Below are 26,645 nucleotides of genomic sequence, written 5' to 3'. Positions count from 1 at the left end.
CGAGGGCTCCCCCACCGTCCTCCCTCCCCCCACGCCACGTCGCCCAGTGGCATCGTGGAAAGAGGATTCTCCCATGCAAACCCCGGAGCCGGAGGGGAACGGGGAGCGCAATTCTGCACTCCCTACCCCTGGGGCACGGACACGGCCACAGCACGGGGGGCGGAGAGGCCCCGGGGACACGAGACACTGGGGAGGAAGAGGGGACTCCGCCCACAGCTGACCCCAGGCACCGGCGACCTGACGCGGCGGGGCGGGGCTGAGTGGCACATGGGGCGAGGCTTGTAGCAGCGAGTCCCCCCTCCCCGCCTTTCGGACGAAGAAGGAAGACTTGGGCCCCGCGACTGGGGAGGAGAAAGGGGAGCGGGCAGCCTCTCCTAGCATGCGGCCCGGGAGGGAAGCCCCGCTCCCTTCCCGCGGGGAAAGGGCACCCATCTCCCAACGGAAACTGACCAATAAATTACAAAGTAGAGAAAATGGAGGCGGAAGTTTGGGGCGGGATTTCTTCCTGCCCTCTTCGTTCCCCCTCTCAGTCCAGTTCGTGTGGTTTGGTCCAGGCCCAGTCCTTTTGTGAGGCGGGGACGCACACTCCCCGCTCGTCTGTACAGATGGTCCAGTCCGCGGCGCGAGCTCCCCCGCCCGCTTTCCCCGGCGAGACCATACTCTGGGCAGGAGGGGGAACAGCCCAGCCTCTGGAAGATTCTTCCATCCGAGTGAGGTCACCTGCATTGACGCCGGGGCAGTACGTGGAGCAGTGAAGATCCATTGTGCCGCCCCGAACCCCCAAGATCGCCCAGTACAGTCCTCACCTGGAGGCCTACATTAGCAGGAATAGGTCCGGACCGAAACGCCGTCTGCCCGCGAACTCCCAGAAGTCTGGCCTAGAGGGAGAGCGAGCAGTGGTTTGGTCTGGTGCGCGCGTGTCTCTCCCCCCCCACACACACACAGCAGGGTTTCTCTGATCCTCAATCCCAAGCATCCTCTCTTGGATTTCCCGAAATGACAACGAACGCCTGGCTCCACGCCGGTTTCCCTTCCCTTCCTGCAGCCTTGGATTCATCTACGGCGCCCCAGGTGACGGTGGGCGAACTCATTTCCCACTTTGGAAGGGGGGGGCGGGATTAGCCCATTGCACACCCGGCGGAGGGAGTTGGCATACTGAGCAATCCAATCGTCATGGGTCGGGGAGAAAGGACTAGGCCACTTCAGAACCTGGAGGGAGGCTTCTGGAATGTAGAGTTGGTCCTTTTCCCACCCCGAGCAAGGGGGAGGGGGGAGGGGCTGTAGCATAGGGGAGCCGCCCACCTTCGGGCTGCAGCTTGCGGAGAGGGAGCCCTGGAGATCCCAGGGCCCCCGCTGCCGCCGAACGAAAGTTGGGGGGCAACATCTCAGCTGAGTCGGGGGTTACGCCTCGGAGGTCCTTCTCTCGAAACATCTTCCGCCAGGATGGCGAGCGGCTGAAGGACTTGGCGCTGTCCTAGGTACAGGTGCCGGGCAGACGATGAGCCACCAGGGCCGGGTTCTGACTCAGCCCCTCCCTTTGACTCCACCCCTCTCGGGTTTCAGCTCCCCTTTAACCCCGCCCCTGCCCTAGTCCCGCCTCCAGCAACCTCCCGCCGCCAAAGCCCAGCCCCACTTCTTCAGCTCAGATCCTGCAGTTGCCGCTGGGAGCTGAGCCTCCAGGGCTGCCACTGCGCCCACCTCGTCCAGCCGCCTGTCTGTGCCCAAGGAGATGAGGTTGCTGAATTCCTTCTCCAGGAGCTGCCGGGCCTGGGGACGAGAGGTGGAAGAAGGGTGGCAGCGTGCAGGCTGCGAGGTGGGGGTGCCCAGTGTGCCCCGGGCCGAGCGGCAGCTCACCTGCGCATTCTGAGTGGGGATCTGCAGGAGCAAGGCCAGGTCGGAGTAGTCGAAGGTCTCGTCCAGGGCGAGCAGCGCCCCGTGCACCCCGCTCTCCGTGAGGTTCGTGGCGAATTCCTTCAGTCCCAGCCCGGATACCCAACCCATGACCCGCTCATTGGACCACACCATCACGTCTGGGACAGAAAGGACTCTCAGCTGCCAGCCGGTCCAATTTAGCCCACATGTCACCTCCATTTCCTCTTTCCTGGCCACGCCCCCTATGCTGGCTCCACCCCCTCGCAAAAGGCCCGTGCTCCGCCTCCTCTCCCCCTCCCTTAATCATAGCTCCTCCCCACCTGCCCCAAACTCCTCCACCTGGCTTGGGGGCTGGGGGGAGCTCTTATATTCCTACTCACCTCGGATCTGGGTCTGACTCTCTTCCCGCCTCCGCTCCAAGTCCTTCCGGTCATAATTGAGCCGTTTCAGGCACATGATCCCATAATGCAGACTCACCCTGAGCAGTAGGGAAAGTGGGGTCACAGATGAGCCTTCACAACTCCAATGGCTACTGCTCCTTCCCTCCCCATTGGCTGTGGTCTTCTGGGAAAGGTTGGGGAGTTGTTCCACTGGGTCAGTGGTTTGGACTGCCGACCTTCCCAGGAGCTGGGGTATTTTCAACAGGCAGTTCTTACTGGATAACGTGGACAGGGTACAGGGTCAACGAGCCAAGCTGTCTGAGGATTTGGACTTTTCCTAGTGGACCATCTTATTGGTGGAAGGGACACAGAAGTCAGGATTGCCTGAGAATCCGGGCTAAAGGGCCAAAGATAGTCCAGGGACGTTCCCATCACCAGTCCCACTGGCCAAAGACTCTCTAGGACTGAGGCTTCCCCTTGGACTGTCCCCAGTGGCCAGGCAGCCCCCACCTGTGGAAGCTGTCCACCATCTTGAGTTGGCCCCGGAGCTCCTTCTTGTTAAGGTGATCTAACATCCGGGCATCCACCAGCGACTCCATGAAGTAGCTGCGGTACTGGGGCAGCCCCAGGCTGGGCAGCCAGTCGTTCCCCACCCACTCGTGGTTCATGTCACCATATGCCAGGATCTGGGGCCATGGGCAGGTGGGGGAGGGGTCAGGCCCTCTGACCCCTTCCCATGTATGTATGAAAGGGTACACTCCAACCCCCTGACCCAAGGTTGTTCTCCACCCCACCTTAGGACAATGGTCAATCTCTGCTCGGGACAATGGACCAATCCAGGGGTCTCCTACTCCTTCATAATAACAGAATAGACCCTTGTCTGCTCAAAGTGTGGTCCTTGGACCCGCAGCAGCACCATCACCTGTGCACCTGCCGGAACTGTAGAAGGTCAGACCCCACCCCAGGCTACTGAATCAGAAGCTGCATTGCCACCAGATCCTCGGGGTACCGGAACAGTAAGGGGTGACAGGCACTAGTCTAGTCCCAGCTCAGAACAATGGATCAGTCCAACATAGCTACTCCCCCAAGCCCGGACAACGGATTCTTCCAATGTAGCTCTCCCCACAATAAACGATAATGGATCCATCCGCCACTCTTGCACTGGCCAAAAATACTAGTCTAATGCTATCTGGCCCGGGGCCAATATTCTGGATCAGCCCAAAGTCCGTCACTCCCTTTAGCATAAGGAAACAATCCCCACCTCCACACCTCCCTACCCCGGGACTGGAAACGGAAGACCCCAGTCCAACTGGGTTCGTCTACCTCAGGGGAGTGCATGCCTCTCCCTTCTTGAGAACAAAGTATAGCTCCTCCTCCTCCCCAACTTCTCAGCCTCACCTGCCGCCCTCCCCAGTATGCTTACCCCTTTGCTCCAGTCCACTGGAACAGTCCCACTTCCCCTCAGTCAGAGAGAAAAGGCCTCCCTCTAGTTACAGCAGTGGGACAGCCCCTGGAGCCCCCGCAACCCAGGAGAATGGAATGGCCCGTGCCCCACGCTAACAATGGACTAGTCCAGGCTTTTCCACCGACCCCCACCAAGCCACAATGAGACAGTCCAGAGCCGGCGCCACGCGGCGCCCCCCGCGGCAATGATGGAACGCTCCGGCGAGGGGGCGGGGCTTGGGGAAGGAGGGGCGTGCATGCAGCGTGCAGAGCCTGTTCATGCGCCCATGTCCCTCCCCGCGCCCCCTACCTGCTCCCAGCTGATCTCCTTGGTCTCCTGACCCGTTAGTGGGAAGAGGGGAGAGAAGGGGTGGGTTAAGGGGCAGGCGGAGGAGGGCGGGAGGGACGAACAGACGGACGAACAGCCAGAGATTCGCCTCCCCACCCCTCCCCAGGGAGAGTTAGTGCCACCCCCAAGGCCGCCGGCAGGGGTCACTCACAGGCTTGGTCGTGGCCGTAAGGGACTCCATCTCCTCGTGTGTCATCCACACGTTTCCTGTGGACTGAGGGGCGAGGGGTGTTATGGAGGTTGAGAGGAGAAGGCTTCTGGATAGGGGAGGGGTGTTCCCAGAGGCCCAGGCCAGGTCCATTTATATACATTCTGCTTTCTGTCTCAGAAAGGCCAGTCACTGCTCCGGGCCAGGCAGTGAAAGAGAAAACGAATGATCATTTATTGAGCACCTGCAGTGTACCAGGCAAAAGGACATGGGCTTTGAGGACGGGCAAGTTTTCAGGCTTGAATTGGGGTCCTGCCTGGGTATTTTGCTGTGTGACCCCAGGCACAACATCACCTCTCTGACCTCACACAGATGTATGGACAGAGTGACGGCTCAGAATGAGGTGGCAGACACAGCACTGGGACAAAAGAGGGGGGGTGTTCGCATTTACAGAGCACCTGCTCCCAACAACCCCCCGAGTTAGGACTTCGTACATTGATTCAGACACTTCTGAAGCTCTTCATGCGCGCCAGGCCCAGGTGCAGGGTCTGGGATACATGAGGGGAAATTTGAAAATAGACGGAAGAGATAAAACTGACAATAATGGTCACATTCTTCGGTATAAGGGCGCGGTGGCTGCAGAGAATGTTCTTAGTGTTAGAAGATGCCCTGATGAAGTAATTTTGCGGACTAACCAGTAATGATGTCCACAAATTACACTGGAGGGTCTCAGATACACACACACACACACACACACACACACACACACACAGGCAAACAGCAAGTCGGGCAAGGGATTAACAATTGCTGAATTGGGCATGGCACAAAGAAGTTTCGGCAGGGAACAAAAGGATAAATTATTAGAAGGCCATAAATAAACACTGTGGGGGGAAAATTGGGTGTTAAGGTGCTGGGGTGATGGGGCGAGGGACTAGTTGTTGAGTTAGGCAGGCTTCTTGGAGGCGGTGTCATTTGAGCTGAGACAGGGGGAGAAGTGCTCTGAGGAAAGGGAGCCAGGGAGCGGCACTAGCCAAGGAGCCGAGTCAGAGGTGGGCTGACGGGAGTGGAGGGGGCTCATCAAGGACTTTGTAAGGAACCATATGAATCTGGATTTTTCTCCCGGATGGGGTTCTGTCTGTGTAAGACAGATAGAGGTAGGGCGGAGGCAGGGAGACCTGAGAAGGGACTCCCCCCACCCCACGCCCCAGATAATCCAATCCAGGTGAGACACAAGGGGGAAAGGGTCTTTGAGAAGGAGCTGGAGTGAGCGAGCCCAGGATTGGCTAGTCTGAGGGCAAGTGGGGGGGCCCTGAGACGGCAAGGGCTGGGATTGGCCTGCGGACGCTCACCGTGCGGGAGGAGGCGGGCGCTGAGGGCGACGTGAGCGAGACCATCTCCTGGATGGCGAGGCGCAGCTTGAGCCGGTGCAGCGGGTTGCTGATGCCAATCTCCCGCTGGATCTCCGTGTCCGACAGGTTGGCCATGATGGCACCGCTCTTGACGTTGGCCCGGCAGGCGGCCACATACCATGCAGGCATGCCTACCCACAGCTGGACAGAAGGAGGGAGGGGGGAGGAGAGAGGGAAGGAAGACGCACACACGGAGAGACACAGACAATATCCGGGGAGACACCGGAAAAACAGGAGAGAGGCAGAAAGAAAAGGAGAGAGGGAGACGGAGAGGTGGGAAAGTTAGCGGTGAGAAGCGATAGAGATGGGGCAAGGCAAACAAGATGAGAGGGAGTCAGAGGGAGACACAGGGAATAAAAGAGGGGGGGCAGAGGGTGACGCCGGAGTCATCGGGAAAAGAGGGATGGGGGGAGAGAGAAGCAAAAGACATTGGGAGAGAGACACGGGAAGCCCCAGAGACGTGGGAAGAAATGTGGGGAATGACAACAGAGATGCGAAGAGGGGCAAAACATCAGACACAGGGAACCCCATAGAATGAGAGAGAGATGTGGGGGAAAGAGAAGCAAAAGACATTGGGAAAGAGACACGGGAAGCCCCAGAGACGTGGGAAGAAATGTGGGGAATGACAAAAACAGAGATGGGGAGAGGGGCAAAATATCAGACACAGGGAACCCCATAGAATGAGAGAGAGATGTGGGAAGACACGAGACAACAGGAGAGCAGCACCGAGGGGCGCATAGCCAGAGGCACAGGGATGGGGGGACAAGGAGGAGGAAGCTGTTTGGATCAACGGGAAGGCTGACCTCTCCGAGTGCCTCATCCCCCTCCTCCCACCCCCCTCTGGGCTAGGAGGAGGATGCTGGGGGCACCAGTGACCCTTAGTGGCAAGGCTGTCACAGGAGTTGGGATCAAGAGTCAGGGCAATTCTGGGCCCCAGTACCTCCAGCCAGGAGACCACGGTGGGCCCATCCCAAGCAGCAAAGGGCAGGCCCTGGCGGCAGGCCTCTTCCAGAAGTTCGTGCCTGGGGACAGAGGCCTAGTAGGGCAGGGGCTCTCAGGGGCAGAGACACCACCCAGCCATCCTGGATGGGCGCCTTTCCCACAAAGCCCCTCCGAAGCACGGTTTTGTCTTTCAGTGGAACACTTCATGAATTTGCCTGGCATCCTGGCGCACAGGCCATGCCAGTCTTCTCTGGATCGTTCCAGTGTTAATATATGGGCTGCCAAACTGAGCCCCCAAAGCACTTTTTATGAAAACAGAAAACTTGGAAGAAGGTTTTAAAAAAAAAAAAGGAAATTTCTGTAAGTGGCCTCCCCCAGCCCACCCTATACACACACTCACTTCCTCTTGTTCCTTCGGTCCTTGTCTCCTGGGCCCGTCAGCTTGGCTAGCCCCAGGGGGTCCGTGGCCAGTGTCTCGTCCGATGGTGTTCCTGCTGAAGGCAGGGAGGGGTCAGAGTTTGGAGGGTCTCAAGTAGGAAGGAGACTCTCTGATGTCGGGGGCTGCTGAGAAGGAGGCCAGGGAAGCGGAGGCCCCGAGGGAGTGATAAAGCCAAACAGGAACCAGTTTCACCTGCCAGGCCGGGAATTGGAGACATCCCCAGAACAGGGCTGGGTTCCGTGGGCTGGCCTTGGTAAGGTGGCAGTGGGACGCTAGTAACTCTTTAACCACTGGCTCCCCGGGAGGGAGAGAGAGAGGGCGGGCGTATTCCCTGATTTGTGGTGTTTGCCAATTTCCATTGGTGTAAAGAATCCCACCAATTTCAGGCTACCGATGTAGTGTCAAGCAGCCCACAAAACTCCTGAAAATTGAACTCTTGGCTTTCACAGGCCAGTACAAGCAGGCTGCAGCACACCAACAGCCCTGGCTTTAGGTGGCTCTCTCTCTTTCTCTATTTAAAAAATAGGTAAATGCAATAATAAAATTCATTTAGCTCCCCACCTCCAGTCACCCAGGCAGGCCTCAGAGTGCCCTGTCCTTGTCCCTCTTCCTTCCCTCTCCCACTGCCAAGTCCTGCCCCTTTCACATCCTATGAATTACCAAATGAATGAAGACTCAGAAGAACGTCAAGTGAACTTGTGAAAAAGAAGAAGGAAGGAAAAGAGGAAGGAAAGAAGGAAGAGAGGAAGGGAGAGAGGGCTGGCATCACAGTCCTCACCCAGAGAAGAGCTGTCCCGGCCTGGTGGTCCCATTCGCCCCTTCTCCTTCTTGCCAAAGAGACGGCCTATGGACGACTTGATGCTCTTCTTCTTGGGGGCTTTGTGCAGGGAATCTGGGGTGCCTTCACTGGGTGAACAGGACAGAGTGAGGGCAGACCCCATCGGGGATGTTTCCTCTCCTCCCAAGTCCGTGTCCATTCCCCTGACACATCCTCCCAAGCAAACCCCTCCCCATCCTATCCATTGTCCCTGCTGACCTTCCCCGTGAGGGCCCCCCATCTTCCAGGGATCCTGCCTGCAGAGCCAAGGCCTGTGTCATTCTCTCAAGGCGAGCAGAGCGGGGAGTGGGAGGTGGGGTGTCTCCTGGGATGGCTGGCCCCTCCCCTCGTGGAGCCCCAGCTTCCTCCTTGGGGACATGATTCTGGGGACAGAAAGGCAGAGAAGCTAAATTGAATTGGAGGGGTCATGCCGGGGGCTCTTCATTAGTTGGGATGCCTACTAGGGGGTGTCTGGGATGCCCCTGGTTTGGGGTACCATTTCTGAAGGTAGCCTAGATCAGGTGGGGGTAAGTTGCAGAAACATAAAGGCAATGAATCGGCCTGGAGCTTGACCAGCCGGTTTTTATGTATCCTAGCTCTTGGTGTCAGGAGTGGGATCCTCTCAGACTCAAGGAAAGCTAATGAGTTACACATTCTGGAAGCCGGAAAACTGGATTTAAGGCAATAAAATAGGACTAATATGTCTTATTCCTCTTCAATGATCAATTCTGAGAATCTAATATTAGCTCTCAAATGTTATGTTTAGTCATGGGAACCTTAAAAAAAAAAAAAAAAAAACCCTATGAAGAAACTTACTGCATAAAACAGGTAAAAGCAGGCCAAATCTGAGTAAAGTACTAGTTAGGGTTCAGATACCCCATGGCTCAGCTTCCTCCTTATGCCCTTTAAGTTGAAACTTTTAGGGAAAGCTAGGTTGCTTTTGAAAATCACTGGTGTGAGCGGTTATTGTTGCTGTTGGTTGGGGAGCCCTGTCTCCCATCTCCCCCAGCCACCCCACCAAAATGAGGAGACTTCAAAACACTCACAGCTTTGTCGGTGCCCTCACGGGCAGGGCTAGGGGGTGCCAGACGGGGCGTTGAGTGGCCAGAGCTGGGAGGGGAGGGGCTGGCAAGGGTAGAGGTAGTAAGGGAGGGGGGCAGTGAGCAGCTACTGCGGTAGCGGCCCAGTGAGTCCAGGCCAGAGCCAGACACCCGGCTCTCTAGCTCTTCTGCCCTTTGTTCCGTTGTCTCCTTCTCCTCTTGGATAAGCCTGAGGAGGGAAAGGGGGCAGACTGGGTGAGAGAACAGAGGCAAGCAATGGGAGACAGAGTCTGGGGATCCCAAAGGGCCAGGAAGGCTTGGTGGGGCCAGAAGAATTCTGAGGAAGGCATAATGAGGTTAGAGGGTCTTGGTGGATTCATCATGGCCTCACAGATTCAAGGGGAGTCAGGGGGTCATGAGAGGCTCAGGAGGTCATGGAGGGATGAGGGACAAGAGGAAGATCAGGGTCTGCATCAAGGCTTCCATGATGATAACCACATGGTTCTATAAAATCATAAAAAAGATTACTATGGGAAAGAGGTCCAATTCCAAGGAGGAAAGAAAGAGCAAGATCATAAGACTGGGGGGAGATCAGGGACTCTGAGGTCAACCCAGAATCTAGGAAGTTCATGGGGTCATCTGGTATGTGAATCAATGCCTCAACTCACAATGACTTTGGATGGAAAGTGGAGGTCATGTTCGTATATTTGCGGGGGCCCAGGGAGAGTGTGTTGTTAGAGAATTGCCAAGTAGGACAATTTCTGGGAAATCAGGGTAGACTTTATGTCAGCGGGGGATTCGTGATAAATCGAGGATTCTTGTTATATTAAGTCGAAATTCTTGGTATCTTGAATTGAGGTTCTTGAAGTATTAGGGTGAGCCTCTTGGTGTTTGGGATTGGGGACCTTGTGTTGTATTGAGATTCTTGAGATAGTGGGAGACTCTGGGTACCAGCTGTGTGAAGCCATGACATCCAGGATGTACTGGAGGATTCTTGGTGTACTGGCTTGAGAACTTGGGTATTTGGGAATGCAGCTTTTGGTGTATTGGGAAACTGTGAATACTTGGTAAGGAATAGATAGATATGAAGCACAGAGGAGACTTCTGGGTATATCCTGAGGGATTCCTAGTTACTGGAGGGAGTGTTGGGCTGGGGGAATTCCTTGAGGATAGTAAGAGAGGAGATGTGCTAAGGCCTTCAGAGGGGTTACAGGGTCAGCTCAGGCAGGGTGGAGAAGGACTGGGTCAGCGCTCACTTGATCTCCTTGTTGATGGCTTCCAGCTGCTCCTGAAGCATGATGGCGAGCGTCTGCACATCGGCCTGTCCGCTGGGGGAGAGCAGCTCAGCCCCAAACATCCCCTCAGCCTCCTCCTCGTCTGAGCCATCCAGCTCCCCTGGGAACGGGGGTGGCATGGACCCCGCAGGGGCAGACCGCTCCCACTCCTGTCTCTGTGTGGGGATAAAAGGATGTCAGGTGGGTAGGAGCCAAGGTAGGTGCTGGGGCTTCCCTCACCTCTACCGACTTTGTCCACTGTCCATGACCTTGCCCATATCCCCTGACAAGGACTGGCCTCACCTTGTGATCCAGCCCACATACTTTTCCCAGCCCAGCTTTGTCTCTTGACAAGTCCCTTTCCTTGACCAACTGTCCCACCCAGGACTCTATCCCATCTCCTGATTCCACCATTTCCCTTGACCCAGGCCACTTGCTTTCTTCAACTTGCACCCCCATTCTAGGATTCTACACTGTGCCCATCCCCCATTCACCACCCCTCTCCCCACCTCATCATTCTGCTAAGGTTCTCACCAGGTAGCAGGATATCCACATGAAGAGACATCGGGCAAGTGGAGAGGATGCAGTTGCGGGAGAAAAAAATAGACAACATGGGTCCAAGAGACACTGTTTCTCAGCCCAAGCCCCTCCCAGAGCCCCGCGTATTAGACTCCATTTCCTACTGCTGCCCACCACCCCTGCTCAGTCCAGGCCCCAAAAGTGGCTGCTGACCTTGGAGGGCTCATCCTTGACCCCTGACCAGCGACCCCTCTTGCCTGCCCGGCCACTGCCAGGCCCATAGGGGTCCAGGTGGGCACCAGAAGGTAATGTGGGTGCCTGGGAGTAACGGAGCTCCAGGGCACTGCCGGGGAGAGACCTGTGGGCATGGAGAGGGCAGTCAGAGACCCAGGGGCCAGGAAAAGGGCAGAGAGGTCAGGCGTCATGGGAAAAGGCCTGGGGTCAGAGGACTGGGAGGGGGATCTGAAGTCAGAAGTCAGAGGTCATGAAGTCAGGTATCAAAAATAACAGGAGTCAGTGGAAGCCTTGGGAGAATAGGGAGTGGGATTGGGGAAGACTTGGAGATCAGGAAGGATGAGCTTGGCCAAGGGGGCTCCTACCAGCAGGAGTGAGGCAGGACTAGGGTCACCTGGAGTAGGAGGATGGTGGCCTTCCCCGCAGCTGGTCGATCTCCATCTGCATCCGCTCCATCTCTGCCAAGAGCTGCTCCTGGTGGGAGGAGTTGGAGGTATCAGGTTAGAATCCACCCCGTCCCTGAGGAATAGCCCCTCCTGGCCTGGCTGATGCCACCCCCCAGCAATGCCCGCTCCATGTCCCTGGTCCTAGGCCCCCAGGCCCTCTCCTCCAGACCCCTCCTTACCTTGTTGAGCAGCAGCTCATCCTGAAGCTTCTTCATGTTGGCAATCTCCTCGCTCAGTGAATTCTGTAGAGGACAGGGGGACGGTGAGGGGGTGGAGCCTGGAAGGGGCACGTCCTGGGGCTGTAAGTGTCCAGAGACTGGCCAAAGGCGGCCCCAGGGGAATGAGGTGGGCAGGAATGGTGAGCTGGAGGGCATGGGGCTTGTGGGGCCAAAGATGCATCTGAGGAGGGGAATGCCTGGGAGCCCCAGAACCCAGCATCCTGTGTAATAAAAAATTCGAACTTTGAGGGTCCAGGGATGCCTGGGTGGCTCAGTTGGTTGAGCATCCAACTTTTGGTTTAGGCTGGGGTCATGACCTCAGGGCCGTGAAATCAAGCACACACACACCTCCACCCGCGCCCTCAACAGGGAGTCTGCTTGAGATTCTCTCCCTGTTCCTCCCCCTCTGCCCCTCCCCCTGCTCACACTCTCTGTCTAAAACTAATAAATAAATAGTCTTCAAAGTGTGACGGTCCAAAGGGTGAGAAGCTTGAGGAAAAGCCAAGAACTCAGGGCATGGGTGCCCCAGAATTCAGCTCTTGGGGTGTTTAGACCAGGTGAAAGAATGGCCCCAACAACAGTCCAGAGAAGCCTGTTGAATTCAAATTCCGGATGCCCAGATTTGAGATCTCAACTAACTGGTTTGGGGAAAGGTCTGGGGCTCCGGGATTCCAGAAAGAGGCGGTCTGGGACTGCAGGTTACTGAAGTCCCGGGCTGGGGCACACCTTCTCCTCCAGGGCCCCCATGCGCTCTTTGAGGTGCAGCTGTAAGCGTTCGTTGGACTCGCTCAGCAATTTGTCCACCGTCTCCGACAGCCGCTTATTGTGGTCATCGTTCATCTTCTCCCGCTGCCGGGCCTGCCCAAAGGACAGCGGGACAGGGATGCTCAAGCCCGCCTGGCCCGGAGTACCGCCCCTGCCCTGGGCTCCAGCCCCCCCCCCCACTCCACCCCCTCACCCAAGCTCCCGCCCCAGCTTCAAAGCCCCACCCGCTCTGCAGTCGTCCGCCCCCTCACCCGCTGCAGCTCCTGATTCTTCTCCTCCAACTGGGCTTCCAGCTGCCGAAGCCGCTCCTCAAAATTCCCATGACGTTCCTCAGCCTAGCGGACAGGAAGCCAGGGCATCTGACTTTGCCCCACTGGGAACCAGTCAGGCTCCGGCCCCGCCTCTTCTAAGGCTGGGCGCCCCGCCCCCCAGCTCCAGGCTCCTCCCCCGAGAGACTTCAGACCCTGCACTAGGATTCGCGCCCTGTCCCTTCCTTAGGGTTCGTTCTGTCTCTTTTGCATTCCAGGCCACCCGGTCAGTCAGGACTAGAGAACACCCCACAAACCCCCAGGCCCTGCCCCCATTCCACGTTCTCTCACTTTCCTAGACCCCCCTGGCCCCGCCCCTTTCCCCAGAATCCCAGCGGCAAGCCTCCTACCCCTCCGGACTGAAGGCCCGGCCGCATCCCTCTACCCCGCACCCCCACACTCCCGCCCCAGGTCTCTCCTCACTTTGTTCAGCGCCGCCACGCGCTGGGCCAGTTGTGCCTCTATCTCGGGCAAGGTCTCCGCCTTCTGCAGAGTCTGCTGCAGCTTCTGCTTGGCGTCGTCCAACCATTCCGCCAGCTGCCGGCTCTTCTCTTCACTCTGAGGGAGGACAGAGGTGGGGGTGGGGGGTGGAGGGGGAAGGAGAGCAGCTAGGTCACACAGGCCGCGGGCCTCGCCCCCACGTCACCTCCCCGGCCGTGCCCCCACCTGCCGGTACAGCGACTCCTTGCTGGCCAGCTCGTTCTCCAGCTTGTCGTTGGCATCGTGCAGAGACGTGGCCTCGCGCTGGGCACTCAGGTAGCGCTTCTCCAGGGTCGTGATCCGCTCCTCCATATCCTCCCGCTGCGCAAGCGCCTGCAGAGGCGGCAAAAGGTCACGTGGACGACAGTTCCCAGAAAGCCCGGCGGGTAGTGTAGGCTTAGAACCCCAGATCAGGCACCCCAGGGTAACCTGGGAAATGAAGTCTCCTGCTATCTGGGCGTCAGAATGGTGGAACCACACCGGCCAAGAACTCTCAGGAACAGCCAACCTTAGCACCCCGGCCACCTGAGAGTTAAAATGGTGGTACCACACCTCCCATGAGCTTCTAGGGTGTACTGTCTTAGACCTCCCCATATGGATGACCTCTTCTTGGCCCACTCTCCTCAAAAATCCAGGCCTTAGGGGCACTTGGCTGGTTCAGTCAGTAGAGCATGTGACTCTTGATCTTGGGGTAGTGAGTGCAAACCCCACTCTGCGGGGAGAGTTTACTTAAAAAGAATAATAACTACCTTTAAAAAAAATTCCAGTTATATGCAAATGATGAATCACTAAATTCTACCTCTGAAGCTAGTAAAAAAGAGAAGAAAGAAAGAAAGAAAGAAAGAAAGAAAGAAAGAAAGAAAGAAAGAAAGAAAGAGAAAGAAAGAAGGAAATCCAGGCCTTAGATTTTTCACCAGCTTCTAGCACAGCTCAGGCTTAGAATCACAGAGCAAGTGCCCTAGGGTCTCATGAAAAACAAAAGTCCCTTTTTCACATCGGAGGAAACATTTCCCAAGAGCCCCAGGGTAGCACAGGCTCAGAAAACCTAAGACAGGGCTCCAGGGTCTCAAGGAAGAGAGACTTCAGCCTAGGGGTCCATGAGGTGGGGCCACACTTCCCAACAGGCCCCAGGGCCATCCAGGCTTAAAACCTGAGGTGAAAGTCCCAATGGATGATGAAAAATAAAGTGCTCGCTCTTCTCATCCAATGACTTCCAGAATCCATACCCTACATTTCCCAGCAGTCCCAGGGACATAGGAGTTAGGATCAAGGGGCCTAAGCCAGGATGGGGTGAAATGCAGACAAAGGACGTCAACTTAGAAGCACAAGAGTGGGGTGCCTGGGTGGCTCAGTTGGTTTAAGCATCCGCCTTGGGCTCATGTCGTGATCCCAGGGGTTGTGGGATAGAGCCATGCCTCCAGCTCGCTGTTTAGCAGGGAGCCTGCTTCTCCCTCTTCCCTCTGCCCTTTTCCCCCAACCCCTCCCCGCTCATGATCTTTCTCAAATAAATAAATAAAATCTTAAAAAAAAAAAAAAAAGGCACAAGAGAATTTCCCAATGATAATATCCCTTGGACCAGGTATTGAACGCCTACCATGTGTGTGTCATGTGCCAACCCTCTGGTAAGGGTCTTAAATCCCATTCTACTGGTAAGCAAACTGAGGCTCAGAGAGGAGGAGAGTCCACACAGCTTGTGGACCGAATCCAGGTTCCACCATTCATGAATTCTGTGACTTTGGGGAAAGGAGGACGGGGAGGGTTAGGGGAGGGAGGGACAGAGGGCAGCCCACCAGGGGCTCCGGCCTCACCTCCTTGAGGTCGCGCTGGAGCTTGGCGTTAGCTTCCTCGGCCTTACCCAGCTCGCGGTGGGCGGTGCCCAGCTCCTCCTCCAGCTGGCTCATCTGGCGGCACAACACCGCCAGGCGCTCCCGCAGCTGGCACACCTCCGCACGCTGCCGCTCCAGGGCCTCCTCCAGCTCTGCTGTGCGCCGGTTCGAATCCCCGCCAGGACCAAGGCCATTGGCAAGGGGCTAGAGTGGGAACAGGGAGAGAAGAAGGGACAGAACCCGGAGTGGGGAACACAGAGATACAGAGAGAATACAAGGAGAAAGTTTATGGGGGAGGGAGGGAATCAAAGATCAGCCTGGAGGTCGCAGAAGTTAGCTAGCACTTGAATCAGAGGTCCAAGGCCAATAAGGATCTTTGGACTTCAGATGTCATAGAGGTAGTGAGGATCATACCAAACATTAAAAGGACCATCACAAAGTTAGGGGGCTGAGTCGAGGTCACAGGGATGGGGATCCTTGACGAGCAAGGGAAGCGAAGGACTTCCACCTCTCACCTGCCCGTCCCCATCCTTTCCGGGCTCCTCCAGCCCCGACCGGCGCCTAGACAGCTGCTCTCGAAGGCTCAGCGTCTGGGAACGGAAACGGAGATCAGGACAAAAGGAGTCCTAGGGCCCCCGGCTCTACTTCCCACTGGCACTGGTCCTATTGGGGCCATCCCATCCCACAGTCTGTCTTTAGACCCTGCGCCTTCATTGTATCTCTCCTTAGCCGCCCAGTGTGAAGAAGTCCACCCTTACTCTTCCCCCTAGCCTCCTAGCGGCGGTATCCTCTATAGCCTTAACGTTCCCCATCCAATCATTTCCTCCATAGCCGGTTCTTTCCCTTAGCCCCGAACCCACCCAATCAGCTCCACCCCATTGGTAGCTCCTTAGTCCCTCCTCCTTCTTGGCCACGCCCCCACCTCCTGATTGCTCAGCTCCAACTCCTCCTCTAGCACCGCCACCCGCTCCAATGCCATCCGCAGCCGCTCCCGGACCTGGGGATGAGGGCAGGACAGAGTGAGATGGGGATCAGACAAAATCTAGGACAGTTGACCATGAGGCCGAACACCCCTGGGACGGCCTGATAGGGCGACATTAGCATTTCTCTACCCGTAATGGATGTGTAGCTCCAACCAGTTACCAAGGCAGCCCCACCCACCGGTAACCCCCGAAATTCATTTTTCAACCAGTCAGGTCCCAGTCTGAGTCGCCCGTCCCAATCAATCTCAGTTAACATTCTTCCCACTTAGGACATCCCCAGTATCACGGCCAGAATCTCTCCTATCCAGTACAGCCCCAGACAACCACGGGCTTAAGTTCTACATCCAGGTTCTCCCGATTCGCATACCTTCTCATCCAGGGCCTTGTGGTGCTCGAAGAGGGATTTTAGAGCCTTGAGCACCTCCACCTCGGAAGAGACCCCACCCGGGGACTGGGCCTGGCGCTTTACCACGGTCATGCGCAGTGACCTCTCGTGCCTGGACACCAGGCATTCCAGGTGTTCAAGGAGAAGCTACAGGGTGGTCACCGGGCCAAGGAAAAGAGACAAGGGAAGAGAGGCAGCGTCGAGGACAAGGGTGGTTCAGACAGGTGGGGCGGACACACGGAGGAAGAGTGGAGCCAAGCAAAGGGGTAAGGAGAGAGGTCAGGAAGAGAGAGGGATATCAGAGGTAGGGGCATGGTCAAAGAAGGAATGGTGTAGGAAAAGAACAATTATGGAGATAAGGGAGGAGATGTGAAGGAAGGGGGGGACCAGAGGACACCAGCCAGGAAGTGAGAGCAGGGAAGAGAAGACAAGAAGGCAAGATGGGTAAAAAAGATGGGTCAGGTTGCAACACCTCGTGGCCCCGCCCACTCCGCTTAGGCCCCGGCCCCACACCCCTCACCCGCGTGTTGTTGCGCTCCGCCTTCAGCTCTGCAATCTCTTCCTCCCGCTCCAGCAGCTGCTCCCGACATAAGTTCAGCTCTTTCGTCAGAGCCGCAAACTCCTGTCCAGATGTGGGCAGGATCCGGACAATTAGATCAATATTTTCCCCTCTCCCTCATTACACAGGACTGGAAATTTGAAGGCCCCGCCCCTCCCTGCTAAATCCCGCCCCTTCCAGCGGCTCAGGCCCCGCCCATCACCGGCAAGCCCCCACCTCCATGCATTCCTCCCTTCCCTGCGCCAAGTCCCGCCCCTTCCGGACCGCCCTCTCCGCGCCTTCGGTGGTCGAGGTCCCGCCTCCCGCAGGCCCCGCCCCGGTCCCGCCCAGACCTGGGGCAGAGCGATGCTGAGCTGGCGCTGCAGCGAGTCCTTCTCGTGGCCCAGCTCGCGCAGCCGCAACTGCGCCGTAGCCAGCCCGTCCTGCGCCTCGCGCAGCGTCTCCAGCAGGCGCTCGCGCTCCGTGAGCATCGTGACCATAAGGCGCTCCAGCTCGCCGCCCGCCTCGTCCGGGCCCAGCGCCGAGCCCCGCCGGCCATCCTCGCTGATGGTGGGCATCACCTCGCACATCATGGCGGCGGTGCTGGCCTGCGGGAGTGGGGAGGGGGCAGGGAACAGAGACCGGCCTCGTCGCGGCACTGGCAGAGAAACTGAGGCACGGCCACTGGGATACTCCGTAGTGGAAACCGAGGTGGGGCAACCCAGGCATTGTACAGAAGAAACTGGGGCCCATCCATTCTGATCACGGCACAGGATAAACTGAAACTCATTGCTCTCAGGAAATCAGGCCTAGCTACGTGGGTGAGAGCATTTTGGGAAACCGAGGTCAGACTCCATCAGGCACTGGCAGCAAATCTCAGACCAGAGAAACCAAAGCCAAGTGACCCATTGCCTGAGTCAATGGGGGAAAATCAGTCTACCTATTCTGACCCTGCTGGGAATGCCCATTAACCCACTGCATGAATGAGAAGACAAGCCCAGCTGAGAACCATGCCTTCAGGAGGTCAAAGAACTGGGGCCACAGAATTAGGTCAGTGGTACCAGTACAGATTCACAGGGATGGTCTTCACCTATCCAGCCCAACTCCTGCCCCCAATTTCCCAGATACCTGGACCCCAGCTCCAGAAGAATCTAAAAACCACTCCACTTGCTAGCCATCTCCCACAACCCAGGAGTCCAAAATCCAGCTCCCTCCTACCTCAGGTTACAGGAGGCTGGGTCCCCAATTCCCGTCTCTCCCCTAGACCCCGGAGTCTGAGCCTCCAGCCGCCTCTTCCCCAATCCTGGGGGTCAGACAGGGACACAAGAATCTGAGATTTCAACCTCAGACCGAGAAATCCCAGCCTTCAGACCCCACTTCCCCCAGAATCCAGGAGTCCAGGCCCCCAGGCCCCATGAATCTGGGTGCATGAACCGTGGGCGGAGATGAAGGGAGGTCTCCTGAGCCGCTCCCTCCACACACATCAGGTCAGACGGGTCCAGCTGGCCTGGTCGAAAGCAGGAGGGACTTTCACTCTATTCCCTCCTTTCCTTCTCTCCCTCCAGGCAGCGGCATAACCGGTTCTGACAGTGGATAGTTCCCAGCCCCACCCAGTGTGCAGACTATGTCCAAAACCTGGAACTGGGGTCTTGGACTTCAATGAGAAGAGGAGGGGATGGAGGGCCCTGGAACCTGGGAGTGAAGTCAGCTAGATGCCTGCAGCCTTGGGTCTTTGAAGAGGTGCCCCTGGGAATCTAGACAGACACCAGAGGCCAGATTTAAGACAATATTTATAAGGAGACAGGTCAAAACCAACATGGTATCTAAAACCCAGAATCTTCTCGGGAGAGGCAACACAGGATGTTTCCGAGAAGCCGCTCTAGAACTTCAAATTCACTGAGAAGGAAATAAAATTTAGCAAGGCTGGGTATAGGATCTGGAAAGCCACTGGCATGAAGACAGTACAGAGTGCAGAAAGGACATGTGTTTCCACATGTACAGTGTGCTTGGGGTAAAAGCCTCACATAGGGCCAAGTAGAGGGGCATATTCTAGAACCCAGGTCTGGAACCTGAACAGTCAAAAGCAACCCAATAAATTAAAAAGTGGTCTGGGTCACTGAAGAACCCCAAACACAGAGGGGAGCATAATGATATCTAAGAATATACCTAGTGCAATGCATGACAAACCTAGTCAGGAGACATCTAGAACCCAGAACCTACAGGGATGCAGGTGTAACAAAGAATATAGCAGGGGTCACACTCTTGGTGTTATCATGTGTCTAGATGACAGACGCAAGGCAGAAGGTAGACTCTAGAATTCAGAACATGCCCTGGGGGTGGGGGGAAAAAACCCTAGAAAGTAGCAAAGAGTTTGCCTGGAACTTAGAAGTGCCTGGGGGAAGATTCAGAAGCATGCTGGGAATTGAGAATTTACTGGCATAAGGACTGAGCTGGCAAAGGAAGGGGTGGGGGAGATGTTCTGGAAATGAGGACATTTCTAGCTGAAGACTCCAAAAGAGGAGATGGGCCTAGAGCCTGCTTAGAATGCTAAGGTGGCAGATGGAGGAGGAAGCCCACAGTCCTCCAGGAGGTAAGTTCTAAAGGAAGGTCACATTAGGGAAAAGATGGACAGAAAAGGTGGGAACGGATGGGTCTAGAACCTAGTACATGAAAAAAGGAAGATGTACAACATTTCAGTGAGAATCCTTTAGATTTAAGACTGTAGAAGTGGATGGAACCTAAAATAGGAAAGTGCATTTTAAAATTGATAGCACAATTTGGAGAAAGGCTAGAACACATAATTGGAGCACACATATTCTAGAATGTAGAATGCCCCTGGGAAGAGAACGGAATCTAGAACAATGCCAAGGATGTGGCTGGAGCCTAGAACACACTTAAAATAAAATTTTAGCAGAGAATAAGCAAGTACTGTTTCTAAAAATTTGGAACATATGTGAGGAGAAGGTGGGATCAGAATTTGGTTTGGGGGCATTATCAAGACATTTGAACTCCCCTGGGGAAATACATGCCTAGAATTTAGCATCTAACCTAGAATTGAGAGCATACCATGGGTGAAAACAGAACAGAGATATTGACTGAGAGCGTTCTAAGATTTAGAAAGAATCTAGAGCATTGCAAGGGCACAGTTTAACTGGAAATATGGAAGATAGTGGGTAGGTTCTAGATCATCTAATGAACCCAGGTCACAGAACACATCTAGAGGAAGCAATGTATGTTTGGCTCATCAGCCTGAGAAGCTGTACTCAGAGGATGGGACATCATGACGGAAACATCATGATAGGGTGCTGGAAACATCTCAAGAAACTGGGTCTCAGCGAATAGAGAAGAGAACCCCCAGGGAGCCCAGTGCCTGAGATGATATGGGGATGAGGCAGGGGTTTAATAAGGCCACTAGAGATGTCAAGTTGAGGAGGATTGTGAGGCTGGGGGGACCTGGGTCCCTAAGGGTAAAAGCTAATGGGCTTGATACTTGGTGGGGGCCTGGACTCCTGAATCGTTGTGGAGATAAAGGACAGGAGATGGAAGCTTGGAGCCTGAGTCCTTGTTCGGAAGGAGGGTTGTGGCTGGTGGTTTTGGTGGGCAATACAGAAGCTGGGGTCTGAACTCCTGGGTCCCTGAGGCAATGCAGGACCAGGGACAAAGCATCTAGGTCTCCAAGGGGGAAGGTGGGCAGAAGCCAGAGAATTGCATTAAGAATTGCATTCCAAGTCCCTCAAAGGGAGACAGTCATGGTGCCCAAATCCCTAAGCAGGCAGATGCTGGGGTGCCAGGAGGCTGGGTGTATTTGCCTGAGGGGCACAGGGGCTGTTGCACTGGGTCTCTAAAGGGGGCAAGAGCTGGGAAACTGGATTCCCAGGTCCTGAGCGGGTGGGGGCTACCAGCTGGGCCTTCAGCCAGACGGAGTGAGCACCGACAGGGCTTCCAGAGCCAGGTGGGAGCTGGATCCCTGGATGCCAAGGTCCCTAAGGGTGGACCAGGCAGGAACATTCAGAAGCCCTGACTCCTCAAGAAGCAGCCGGGGTCCCAGAAACCTGGGGTACTGAGGACAGGCCGAGAGGCTCGCCAGCGGAACGCTGAGGCCCAGGCGCCCGGGTTGGAGAGGGCCCCGGGTATCTCCGGGTCAAAGGCGCTGCAGGGGGTATTCCCCGCGCCGCAGGCGCCCCCTCCCCGGCGGCAGCAGCAGCGGGAGGTGGGGGAGGTGAGGCTGCCGAGTGCGCTGACCATGGACAGCTCCAGAGCGGGCCTGTGTCCAGGGCGGCTTCCGAGCCGGCCTGGACCGAAGGAGGAGGCTGGCTGTTCAAGCCGGAGGCTGGAGATGGGAAGACCGAGTGCATGAATAGGGGACTATGCACACCCAACGGGGGGCAGCTGGCCCTAGCCGGGGGTCTGAGACAGCCACGGCAGGTGTCTGGAGCTCCCGAGAATGGGCCGAGGAGGAGGATGTAGGTCCAGAGGGGGCTGCCGGGGCTGAACTGGGAAATCCAGGCTCCTGGGCCCCGGACGAGGCGCAAGGCGGCAGTACGCCTGGGATTCTAGGGTTCGGTTGGGGACTCTGAGAGCCGGGAGGGGCACGCCTGAGTCTCTGGGGTTGGGCTGTGAAATCTGGACTCCAGAGCCCCCTGGGATAAAGAAGGGAGTCCAGATCTCGGGAAGGCGAGGGAGGATCGGCGAGGGGTCCCCGGGGTGGGCGCTGCCAAGCGGGCTGGGCCGGGCTCTTACCTACCTGGTCCGCGGCGGCTGCGGGCGGAGCTGGGCTTCAGGAGGGACGTGGGGTGGGGTGGGGGGACCGGGCGGGGCCCCTGGCGGCGGCCGGGGCCCGGATCTGTAGCTCCGGAGCCCTGTCTCCGCCGCTCGCGCGGGCTCCGCGTCTCTGGCTCCGGCTTGGGCGCTAGGGACCCCCCCTCCCCCTCACGGTCTCACAGCCCTCTACCCCCTAAAATAGCCCCCTGCCCCTATCACCGTTCAGCCTCCCCCCCGCGAGGCCGCAGCCGCCAGATCCAGGGGTGCCCACCAGCGCCCCCCAAATCCCACCTCCCCCCAAAAAAAATTCCTCCTCCCTCCCCCCCACCCCAGCTCCCGTGCGGTCGTGGCCCCTTTAACAGGAGACTGACAGACGGCTCTGAATGGCCAATGGGAGGCGTCGTCGGCGCCTGCCGGTGGCTAAACCCCGCCTCCGCACGGAGTGGGAGGGGTCGCGCGGGCGGAGAGCGGAAGGCGGGGCTCAAGGAGCGTTGGCCAATAAGCGCGCGGCGTGCGGCGGCTGGGGCGGGAGGCGGAGTCCGGCAGGGGGATGATGTCACCTGGAGCTAGTGGCGCGCGGCGTGGAATGCAAGTTGCGACCCCGGATCTCGGAAGTGGCGCGCGCCGGCCCTAGCGCCGCACGGGACGCGAGGGCTGGACCGGCGGTGAGGTGGGAGTAAAGGTTGGATTTTAAGGCGGGGGCGGCTTCCGGAGACACGCGCTCAGGTTGGAAGGTGGGGTAAATGCCGGGTCGGCGAGTGCACCTTGTTCTGCACCCCCTGCGCCCACCTCGGGAATTGCATGCGGCACCTCCACCCCCCACGCTGATGATAGTACAGCCTGCAGGGCTCCCCTGGCGAACGAAGCTAATGGTTCGCTCCACCCCGCCCACACAGAGGCCGCCCACCGGCTCTGCAGCTTCTCAGGACTCCGCTGTCAGACCAACTACAGAAGGGGCTTGGCCTTCGCCCTCAGTCTCTCTTTAAGGGCAGGCGGCGTTGTCTTCGGTTACGACCCCGTACTGGGACCCAGACAGGGTCCCAGCCTCCGCCTTGGACTTATGCCTAGGAAGCCGGCCAGCCTCCGCCTTCAGACCTTGGGGGAAACGCTTCCTCTGCTCTCAGACTCTGAAAAGGGTTTCTTCCCGGCCTGCTCTAGATTTCAGCTTCTCTCCCTCCCCCACATCCCAAGACACTCTAACCCCACGATGCAAGACAGACACACAGACACTCAGTGGGGGTCAAAGATCTTTAAATAAGGAGCCGGTGACAATAAATACTGTACAGGGTAGGGCGCGGGGTGAGGGTCCAGATACTGTGGTTTCAGCCTCGAGACTCTAAGGACCTGCAGAGAGAGTGAAGAGATGGGAGCCAAGCTCAGGGGAGGGGACCCGGGGAGGCCTGGGAGAGAACCAGGACCGGGGTTCCAGAGCCAAGGGCCCAGGGAAGTGGATGATGGATTCCGGAGAGTAGATCTTGGGATGACAGTGAGCTGGGTGTCCCCAAGGGATTTAGCCAGAATGGCTTGTAAGAGCCTGGGTCGGGGTCAAGGGTCAGAACCCCAGGGAGAGGAGCCAAGGCTGGAGGTAGCCATGAAGGTCCCAGAAATCACTGGCCTGGTTTGGGACTCTGGGGATAAAGGAGGCAACAGGGGCGCCAGGGGTGTGGGGGCAAAGGGCTCACGAGTAGCTCTGGTGCTGCTGGCGCCGGCGGGCAGAGCGCATCTTCTCAAAGCGGGCCTCCATCTCCTCCAGGACGCGAGGTGTGTAACGCACTACCAGCTTCACGGAGCCCTGGGCTGCCTTCAGCAGCTCCACTGCCTTCTCGTGCTGCTCACCCTCAACGCTCTGCAAGGCAGTGCACAGACACCTGGGCCTGGGGCCTACCACCCACATCCAGCCCAACACTGGAAATGGGACCTGCTGTTGGTGGGCCTGGTACCAGCCCGAGATGTCAAGGCCTCGTGTCCCCCCTTAAAACCTTCATGTCGGGGACAAGCCCTATCTGCCCTCACTCACTAAGCCAGACCTCCAGGTCCATCTTTATCCCCTCTGTCCCCAAAGCCTGTTAATCCCCAGCCCCCTCCCTCTTGCTGACTCCCTCCTCTTTGTCCCCACCACCTGGCCCCAGCTCAGGCTTCATCCTCTCTCCAATGGACTTTCACCTAGCCTCCTCCCTAGAACTTCTGGCCTCCAGTCTCTGCCTTCAGTCCGTCCCCTATAGAGTCCCAAAGGGGTCCTTCTCAACCTCCAAGCTGAGCCTATCCTTCTATTCACAGACTTCCCATGGCTCCCCAGAACCCCTGAGACAAAAATCCCAGCTTCTCAGGCTGGCACTCAGGCCCTGCATAGCCAGCCCCCACTCCCGATCCAGCTGTACTGCCGTCTAATTCTAGACCTAAGCCCTTTCTGTTCGGCTCGGAGGAGTGTACAGTCACAGCCAGTGCCTACAACACCTTAGCTGCTAATACTCTTCTCTACCTTAGTTGCCTGGAGAACTCCTGGTCCTTCAAAACCCAACTCAAATGTTCCTTTCTCTGCAAAAACTTCCCTCATCTACACTAGTCTGGTGAGATCCACATTTGGGCTCTTGCAATGCTTTGTGCTTCTTCATTATTACCTCCCCAGATTAGGACTATTGCAGTCAATCTCCCGCACCAAGAAGGGAGTCCTTGAATATAGGAGCTGAGGCAAACTTCTCTCAGGGTCTGTAGCAGTGCCCAGCACGCAGTACTCCACCACTGCATGTTGAATGAATAACAGCAGGGACTGTGCTACCTCGAACAGAGTGTAAGCCCAGCCTCAGTCGCCACTCACCACACCGTTCACTGACAGCAGCTGGTCCCCGCGCTTGAGGCCTCCGTGGCGGTCAGCCACGCCTCCAGGGATGACACGGGAGATGTAGATGGGGGAGTTCTGCTCCTTGCCCCCCATGATGTTGAAGCCCAGGCCCTCATCTGTCTTGGGCAGCTCCACTACCCGGGGATGTGCGTGGCCCTCGCTGGCTGTGAAGGCAGCCACCGTGGCCTGGGAGAGAGAGAAAGCCCTGGGAGGTGAGGGCCGCTCCATGGTGCGCAGGCTGAATGGGGGGGGGGGGATCTGGGCCACGGAGAACGATTTGGGCCAGATCACTTTCCCACACAGGGGACGACACCTGCCACAGTTCAACACAAGCTCACACTGTAATAATGAGTGTCTCTTAATTCACTTTGGATGCTTCAGACATGTCAAAGAGAACATCTCCACTTGGTGTGAGCGTGTCTTAAATACTCAACGCTTGCCAATCTCGATTTTTAATAGAGAAAAACAAGGCCTGGAAGGAGCTGAGAGCCTCCAGGAAGCAGCAAGAAAGAGCATACAACTACAGTTTAAAAAGATTTCACTGTTTAGGGGCGCCTGGGTGGCACAGCGGTTAAGCGTCTGCCTTCGGCTCAGGGTGTGATCCCAGCATTATGGGATCGAGCCCCACATCAGGCTCTTCCACTATGAGCCTGCTTCTTCCTCTCCCGCTCCTCCCTGCTTGTGTTCCCTCTCTCGCTGGCTGTCTCTATCTCTGTCGAATAAATAAATAAAATCTTAAAAAAAAAAAAAGATTTCACTGTTTCATGCTATTTCATTGTATAGGTGTTCGAAGGTATCTTCTTGTCAGGTATATGGCACTAGTTTCCATTTGAAGTTGCTCAAGATGCCTTTATATGACATTTAAGTACAACATATGAGATTATAATATCAGTAAATAATAGTAACGCTGGTACATAGATTTGGCAAAAGTCATGAAAAAACAGGCATGCCTGACTTTAGGAAGTTACTAAGCTACACCATGCAGTTCAGTGGATACCATGAGGGATGGGTAGGGGGCACCCACCTTGGCTGTGGCATGGGCCCGGATCTCAGCACTGCCCGTGATGTCCAACGTGTCATAGAGCTGCTCATACACCTGGTGAAGACGCCGCAGCATCAGGGAAACAGCAGCTCCCTCCTCCCTTCGATGCCCGAGTCCAGGACCGCAGACCCTCCCACCCAAGGATCGGCCCCGCCCCCCGCAACCCGGAGCCCGAGGAAACTACAACTCCCGAAGAACCCCGGAGCTAAAGCGCGGGCACCCCAAGGCGGGCCGCCCCCGGCGCTGCTGGGAGGCGTAGTCCCTGGGCTCCGGGCGACGACCAGGACAGCGGCCGACCGCTTGTGCCCCGGCGCCGCGCTGCTCTCACCTCCCGGATGGCAGAGCAGAAGCGGCTCTGCAGGACTCGCTGGAGGGCCTGCAGCTTCTGCGGGGGCAGCTCCCCACTGCGCTGGAGCCGCTCGAGGAGCTCCACCGCTCGGGACACGTCTGCGGGGCGGGGGCGGGGCGCAGAGACACAAAGTCAGAGACGCGGAGAAGCACGGAGAGATGCGGCCAGAAGCCGAGTTAAGGGCGAGCGCTGACGGATCCCGGGAAAGACAGCCGAGTCCCAGTCGGACACCCGCAGAGTCGCCGGGGGCAGGGGAGACTGCGGCCGGCCAGGCGCCCTGCGCCCCAGGATGTCCATACGCACACAGGAAGAGCTGTGCAGTGGGCGCCCCTCCTGGGCCCTCTAAGCCCACGGACCCTCCCACACCCACAAACCGCGGCGCCCCGCCCCGCCCACCCCCGCTCGATCTGCCCGCCCACCCGCCGGGGCCTGGCTGGGGAGGGGCGGGGACCGGGGTCCGGGACGCGGGCCGCGGCCGGTGGGCAGGGCCCCCTGGCGCGCTTACCCCGCTCCAGCCCCAGCGGCTCCACCAGCGCAGCCATGTCTGCGCCGCCGCCGCCGTGAGCCGCCCGCCTGCCCGGTCTCCGGCGAGGGGGGCGGGGCTAGGTGAGGCCACGCCCCGGGCGGCTGGCGCCCCCTGCGGGGGCGCGGCCCGACGTGCGCTCAGCTCCGGGCGCCGCGACCGCCCCACCTGCTGCCACGCCTGTCTGGCTGCCCAGCCCACAGTCGCCAACCGTCTGTCCCGTTTGCGACCCCTCTTCTTGCAGCTTGTTTGCACCTCCTTCTGTTTCACTGCCCTGCCCGCTACACCTGTCTCTCCCCCTTTCTTTTTTCTCCAT

The 26,645-nt window shown here is 57.4% G+C and overlaps 3 protein-coding genes and 1 non-coding gene across 7 annotated transcripts; 1 reads left to right on the top strand and 3 right to left on the bottom strand.

Annotated features, from left to right (window-relative positions):
- Window positions 1-50: 50 nt before the first annotated feature.
- On the bottom strand, window positions 51-21,736 carry PPFIA3 (PPFI scaffold protein A3). 4 transcript variants are annotated; one of them, XM_087870972.1, is made up of 30 exons: window positions 21,560-21,736; window positions 17,169-17,423; window positions 16,798-16,899; window positions 16,260-16,424; window positions 15,832-15,906; window positions 15,425-15,499; window positions 14,892-15,113; window positions 13,270-13,416; window positions 13,027-13,161; window positions 12,547-12,630; window positions 12,257-12,388; window positions 11,492-11,554; window positions 11,261-11,340; window positions 10,846-10,990; window positions 10,096-10,283; window positions 8,846-9,068; window positions 8,019-8,182; window positions 7,761-7,888; window positions 6,944-7,037; window positions 6,542-6,623; window positions 5,542-5,742; window positions 4,196-4,258; window positions 4,006-4,032; window positions 2,763-2,938; window positions 2,253-2,350; window positions 1,855-2,030; window positions 1,699-1,767; window positions 1,303-1,474; window positions 807-878; window positions 51-720 (listed from the first exon to the last, which is right to left on the bottom strand). In XM_087870972.1, the coding sequence occupies exons 2-29, from the start codon at window positions 17,406-17,408 to the stop codon at window positions 820-822; spliced, it is 3,585 nt and encodes a 1,194-aa protein (XP_087727098.1). In that variant the 5' UTR covers window positions 17,409-17,423; window positions 21,560-21,736; the 3' UTR covers window positions 51-720; window positions 807-819. The 4 variants fall into 4 exon arrangements, with proteins under 4 accessions (XP_087727098.1, XP_087727097.1, XP_087727099.1 ...); XM_087870971.1 differs by having other exon boundaries at window positions 51-878; XM_087870973.1 differs by having other exon boundaries at window positions 51-878; window positions 6,944-7,034.
- LOC123776367 (U6 spliceosomal RNA) lies at window positions 6,731-6,837 on the bottom strand. Its single transcript, XR_006775323.1, has one exon. It is a non-coding gene; the product is annotated as a U6 spliceosomal RNA (small nuclear RNA).
- Window positions 21,183-22,834, top strand: C21H19orf73 (chromosome 21 C19orf73 homolog). The gene is given in 5 exon segments (XM_045772268.2): window positions 21,183-21,278; window positions 22,211-22,351; window positions 22,353-22,508; window positions 22,510-22,557; window positions 22,559-22,834. Coding segments are annotated over 5 exon segments (717 nt in total).
- On the bottom strand, window positions 22,811-26,418 carry LIN7B (lin-7 cell polarity scaffold B). Its single transcript, XM_045772186.2, has 6 exons — window positions 26,312-26,418; window positions 25,786-25,904; window positions 25,440-25,511; window positions 24,392-24,601; window positions 23,259-23,422; window positions 22,811-22,920 (listed from the first exon to the last, which is right to left on the bottom strand). The coding sequence occupies exons 1-6, from the start codon at window positions 26,346-26,348 to the stop codon at window positions 22,899-22,901; spliced, it is 624 nt and encodes a 207-aa protein (XP_045628142.1). The 5' UTR covers window positions 26,349-26,418; the 3' UTR covers window positions 22,811-22,898.
- Between the last annotated feature and the right edge of the window lie 227 nt (window positions 26,419-26,645).

Source organism: Ursus americanus, chromosome 21 (genome assembly GCF_024610735.1).
Source record: "Ursus americanus isolate L20-20 chromosome 21, mUrsAme1.1.p, whole genome shotgun sequence".
NCBI classification, from domain to species: domain Eukaryota; kingdom Metazoa; phylum Chordata; class Mammalia; order Carnivora; family Ursidae; genus Ursus; species Ursus americanus.
Note: the sequence above shows the minus strand (reverse complement) of the source record. Positions and strands in the feature narration are given on the sequence as shown.

Bases quoted from the DNA above. Each gene is read 5' to 3' on its own strand.
- PPFIA3 (XM_087870971.1), bottom strand. From the start codon at position 17,408: ATGATGTGCGAGGTGATGCCCACCATCAGCGAGGATGGCCGGCGGGGC. The intron at 15,114-15,424 runs GTGAGAGGTGGA...TTCCCACTCTAG, and splicing joins GAAAGGATGGGGACGGGCAG to CCCCTTGCCAATGGCCTTGG. The intron at 5,743-6,541 runs GTACTGGGGCCC...CCTTCTGTCCAG, and splicing joins CCGTGGTCTCCTGGCTGGAG to CTGTGGGTAGGCATGCCTGC.
- LIN7B (XM_045772186.2), bottom strand. From the start codon at position 26,348: ATGGCTGCGCTGGTGGAGCCGCTGGGGCTGGAGCGGG. The intron at 25,512-25,785 runs GTGAGAGCAGCG...CGTCTTCACCAG, and splicing joins TCTGCTCTGCCATCCGGGAG to GTGTATGAGCAGCTCTATGA. The intron at 22,921-23,258 runs GTGAGCCCTTTG...CTCTCTCTGCAG, and splicing joins CAGCAGCACCAGAGCTACTC to GTCCTTAGAGTCTCGAGGCT.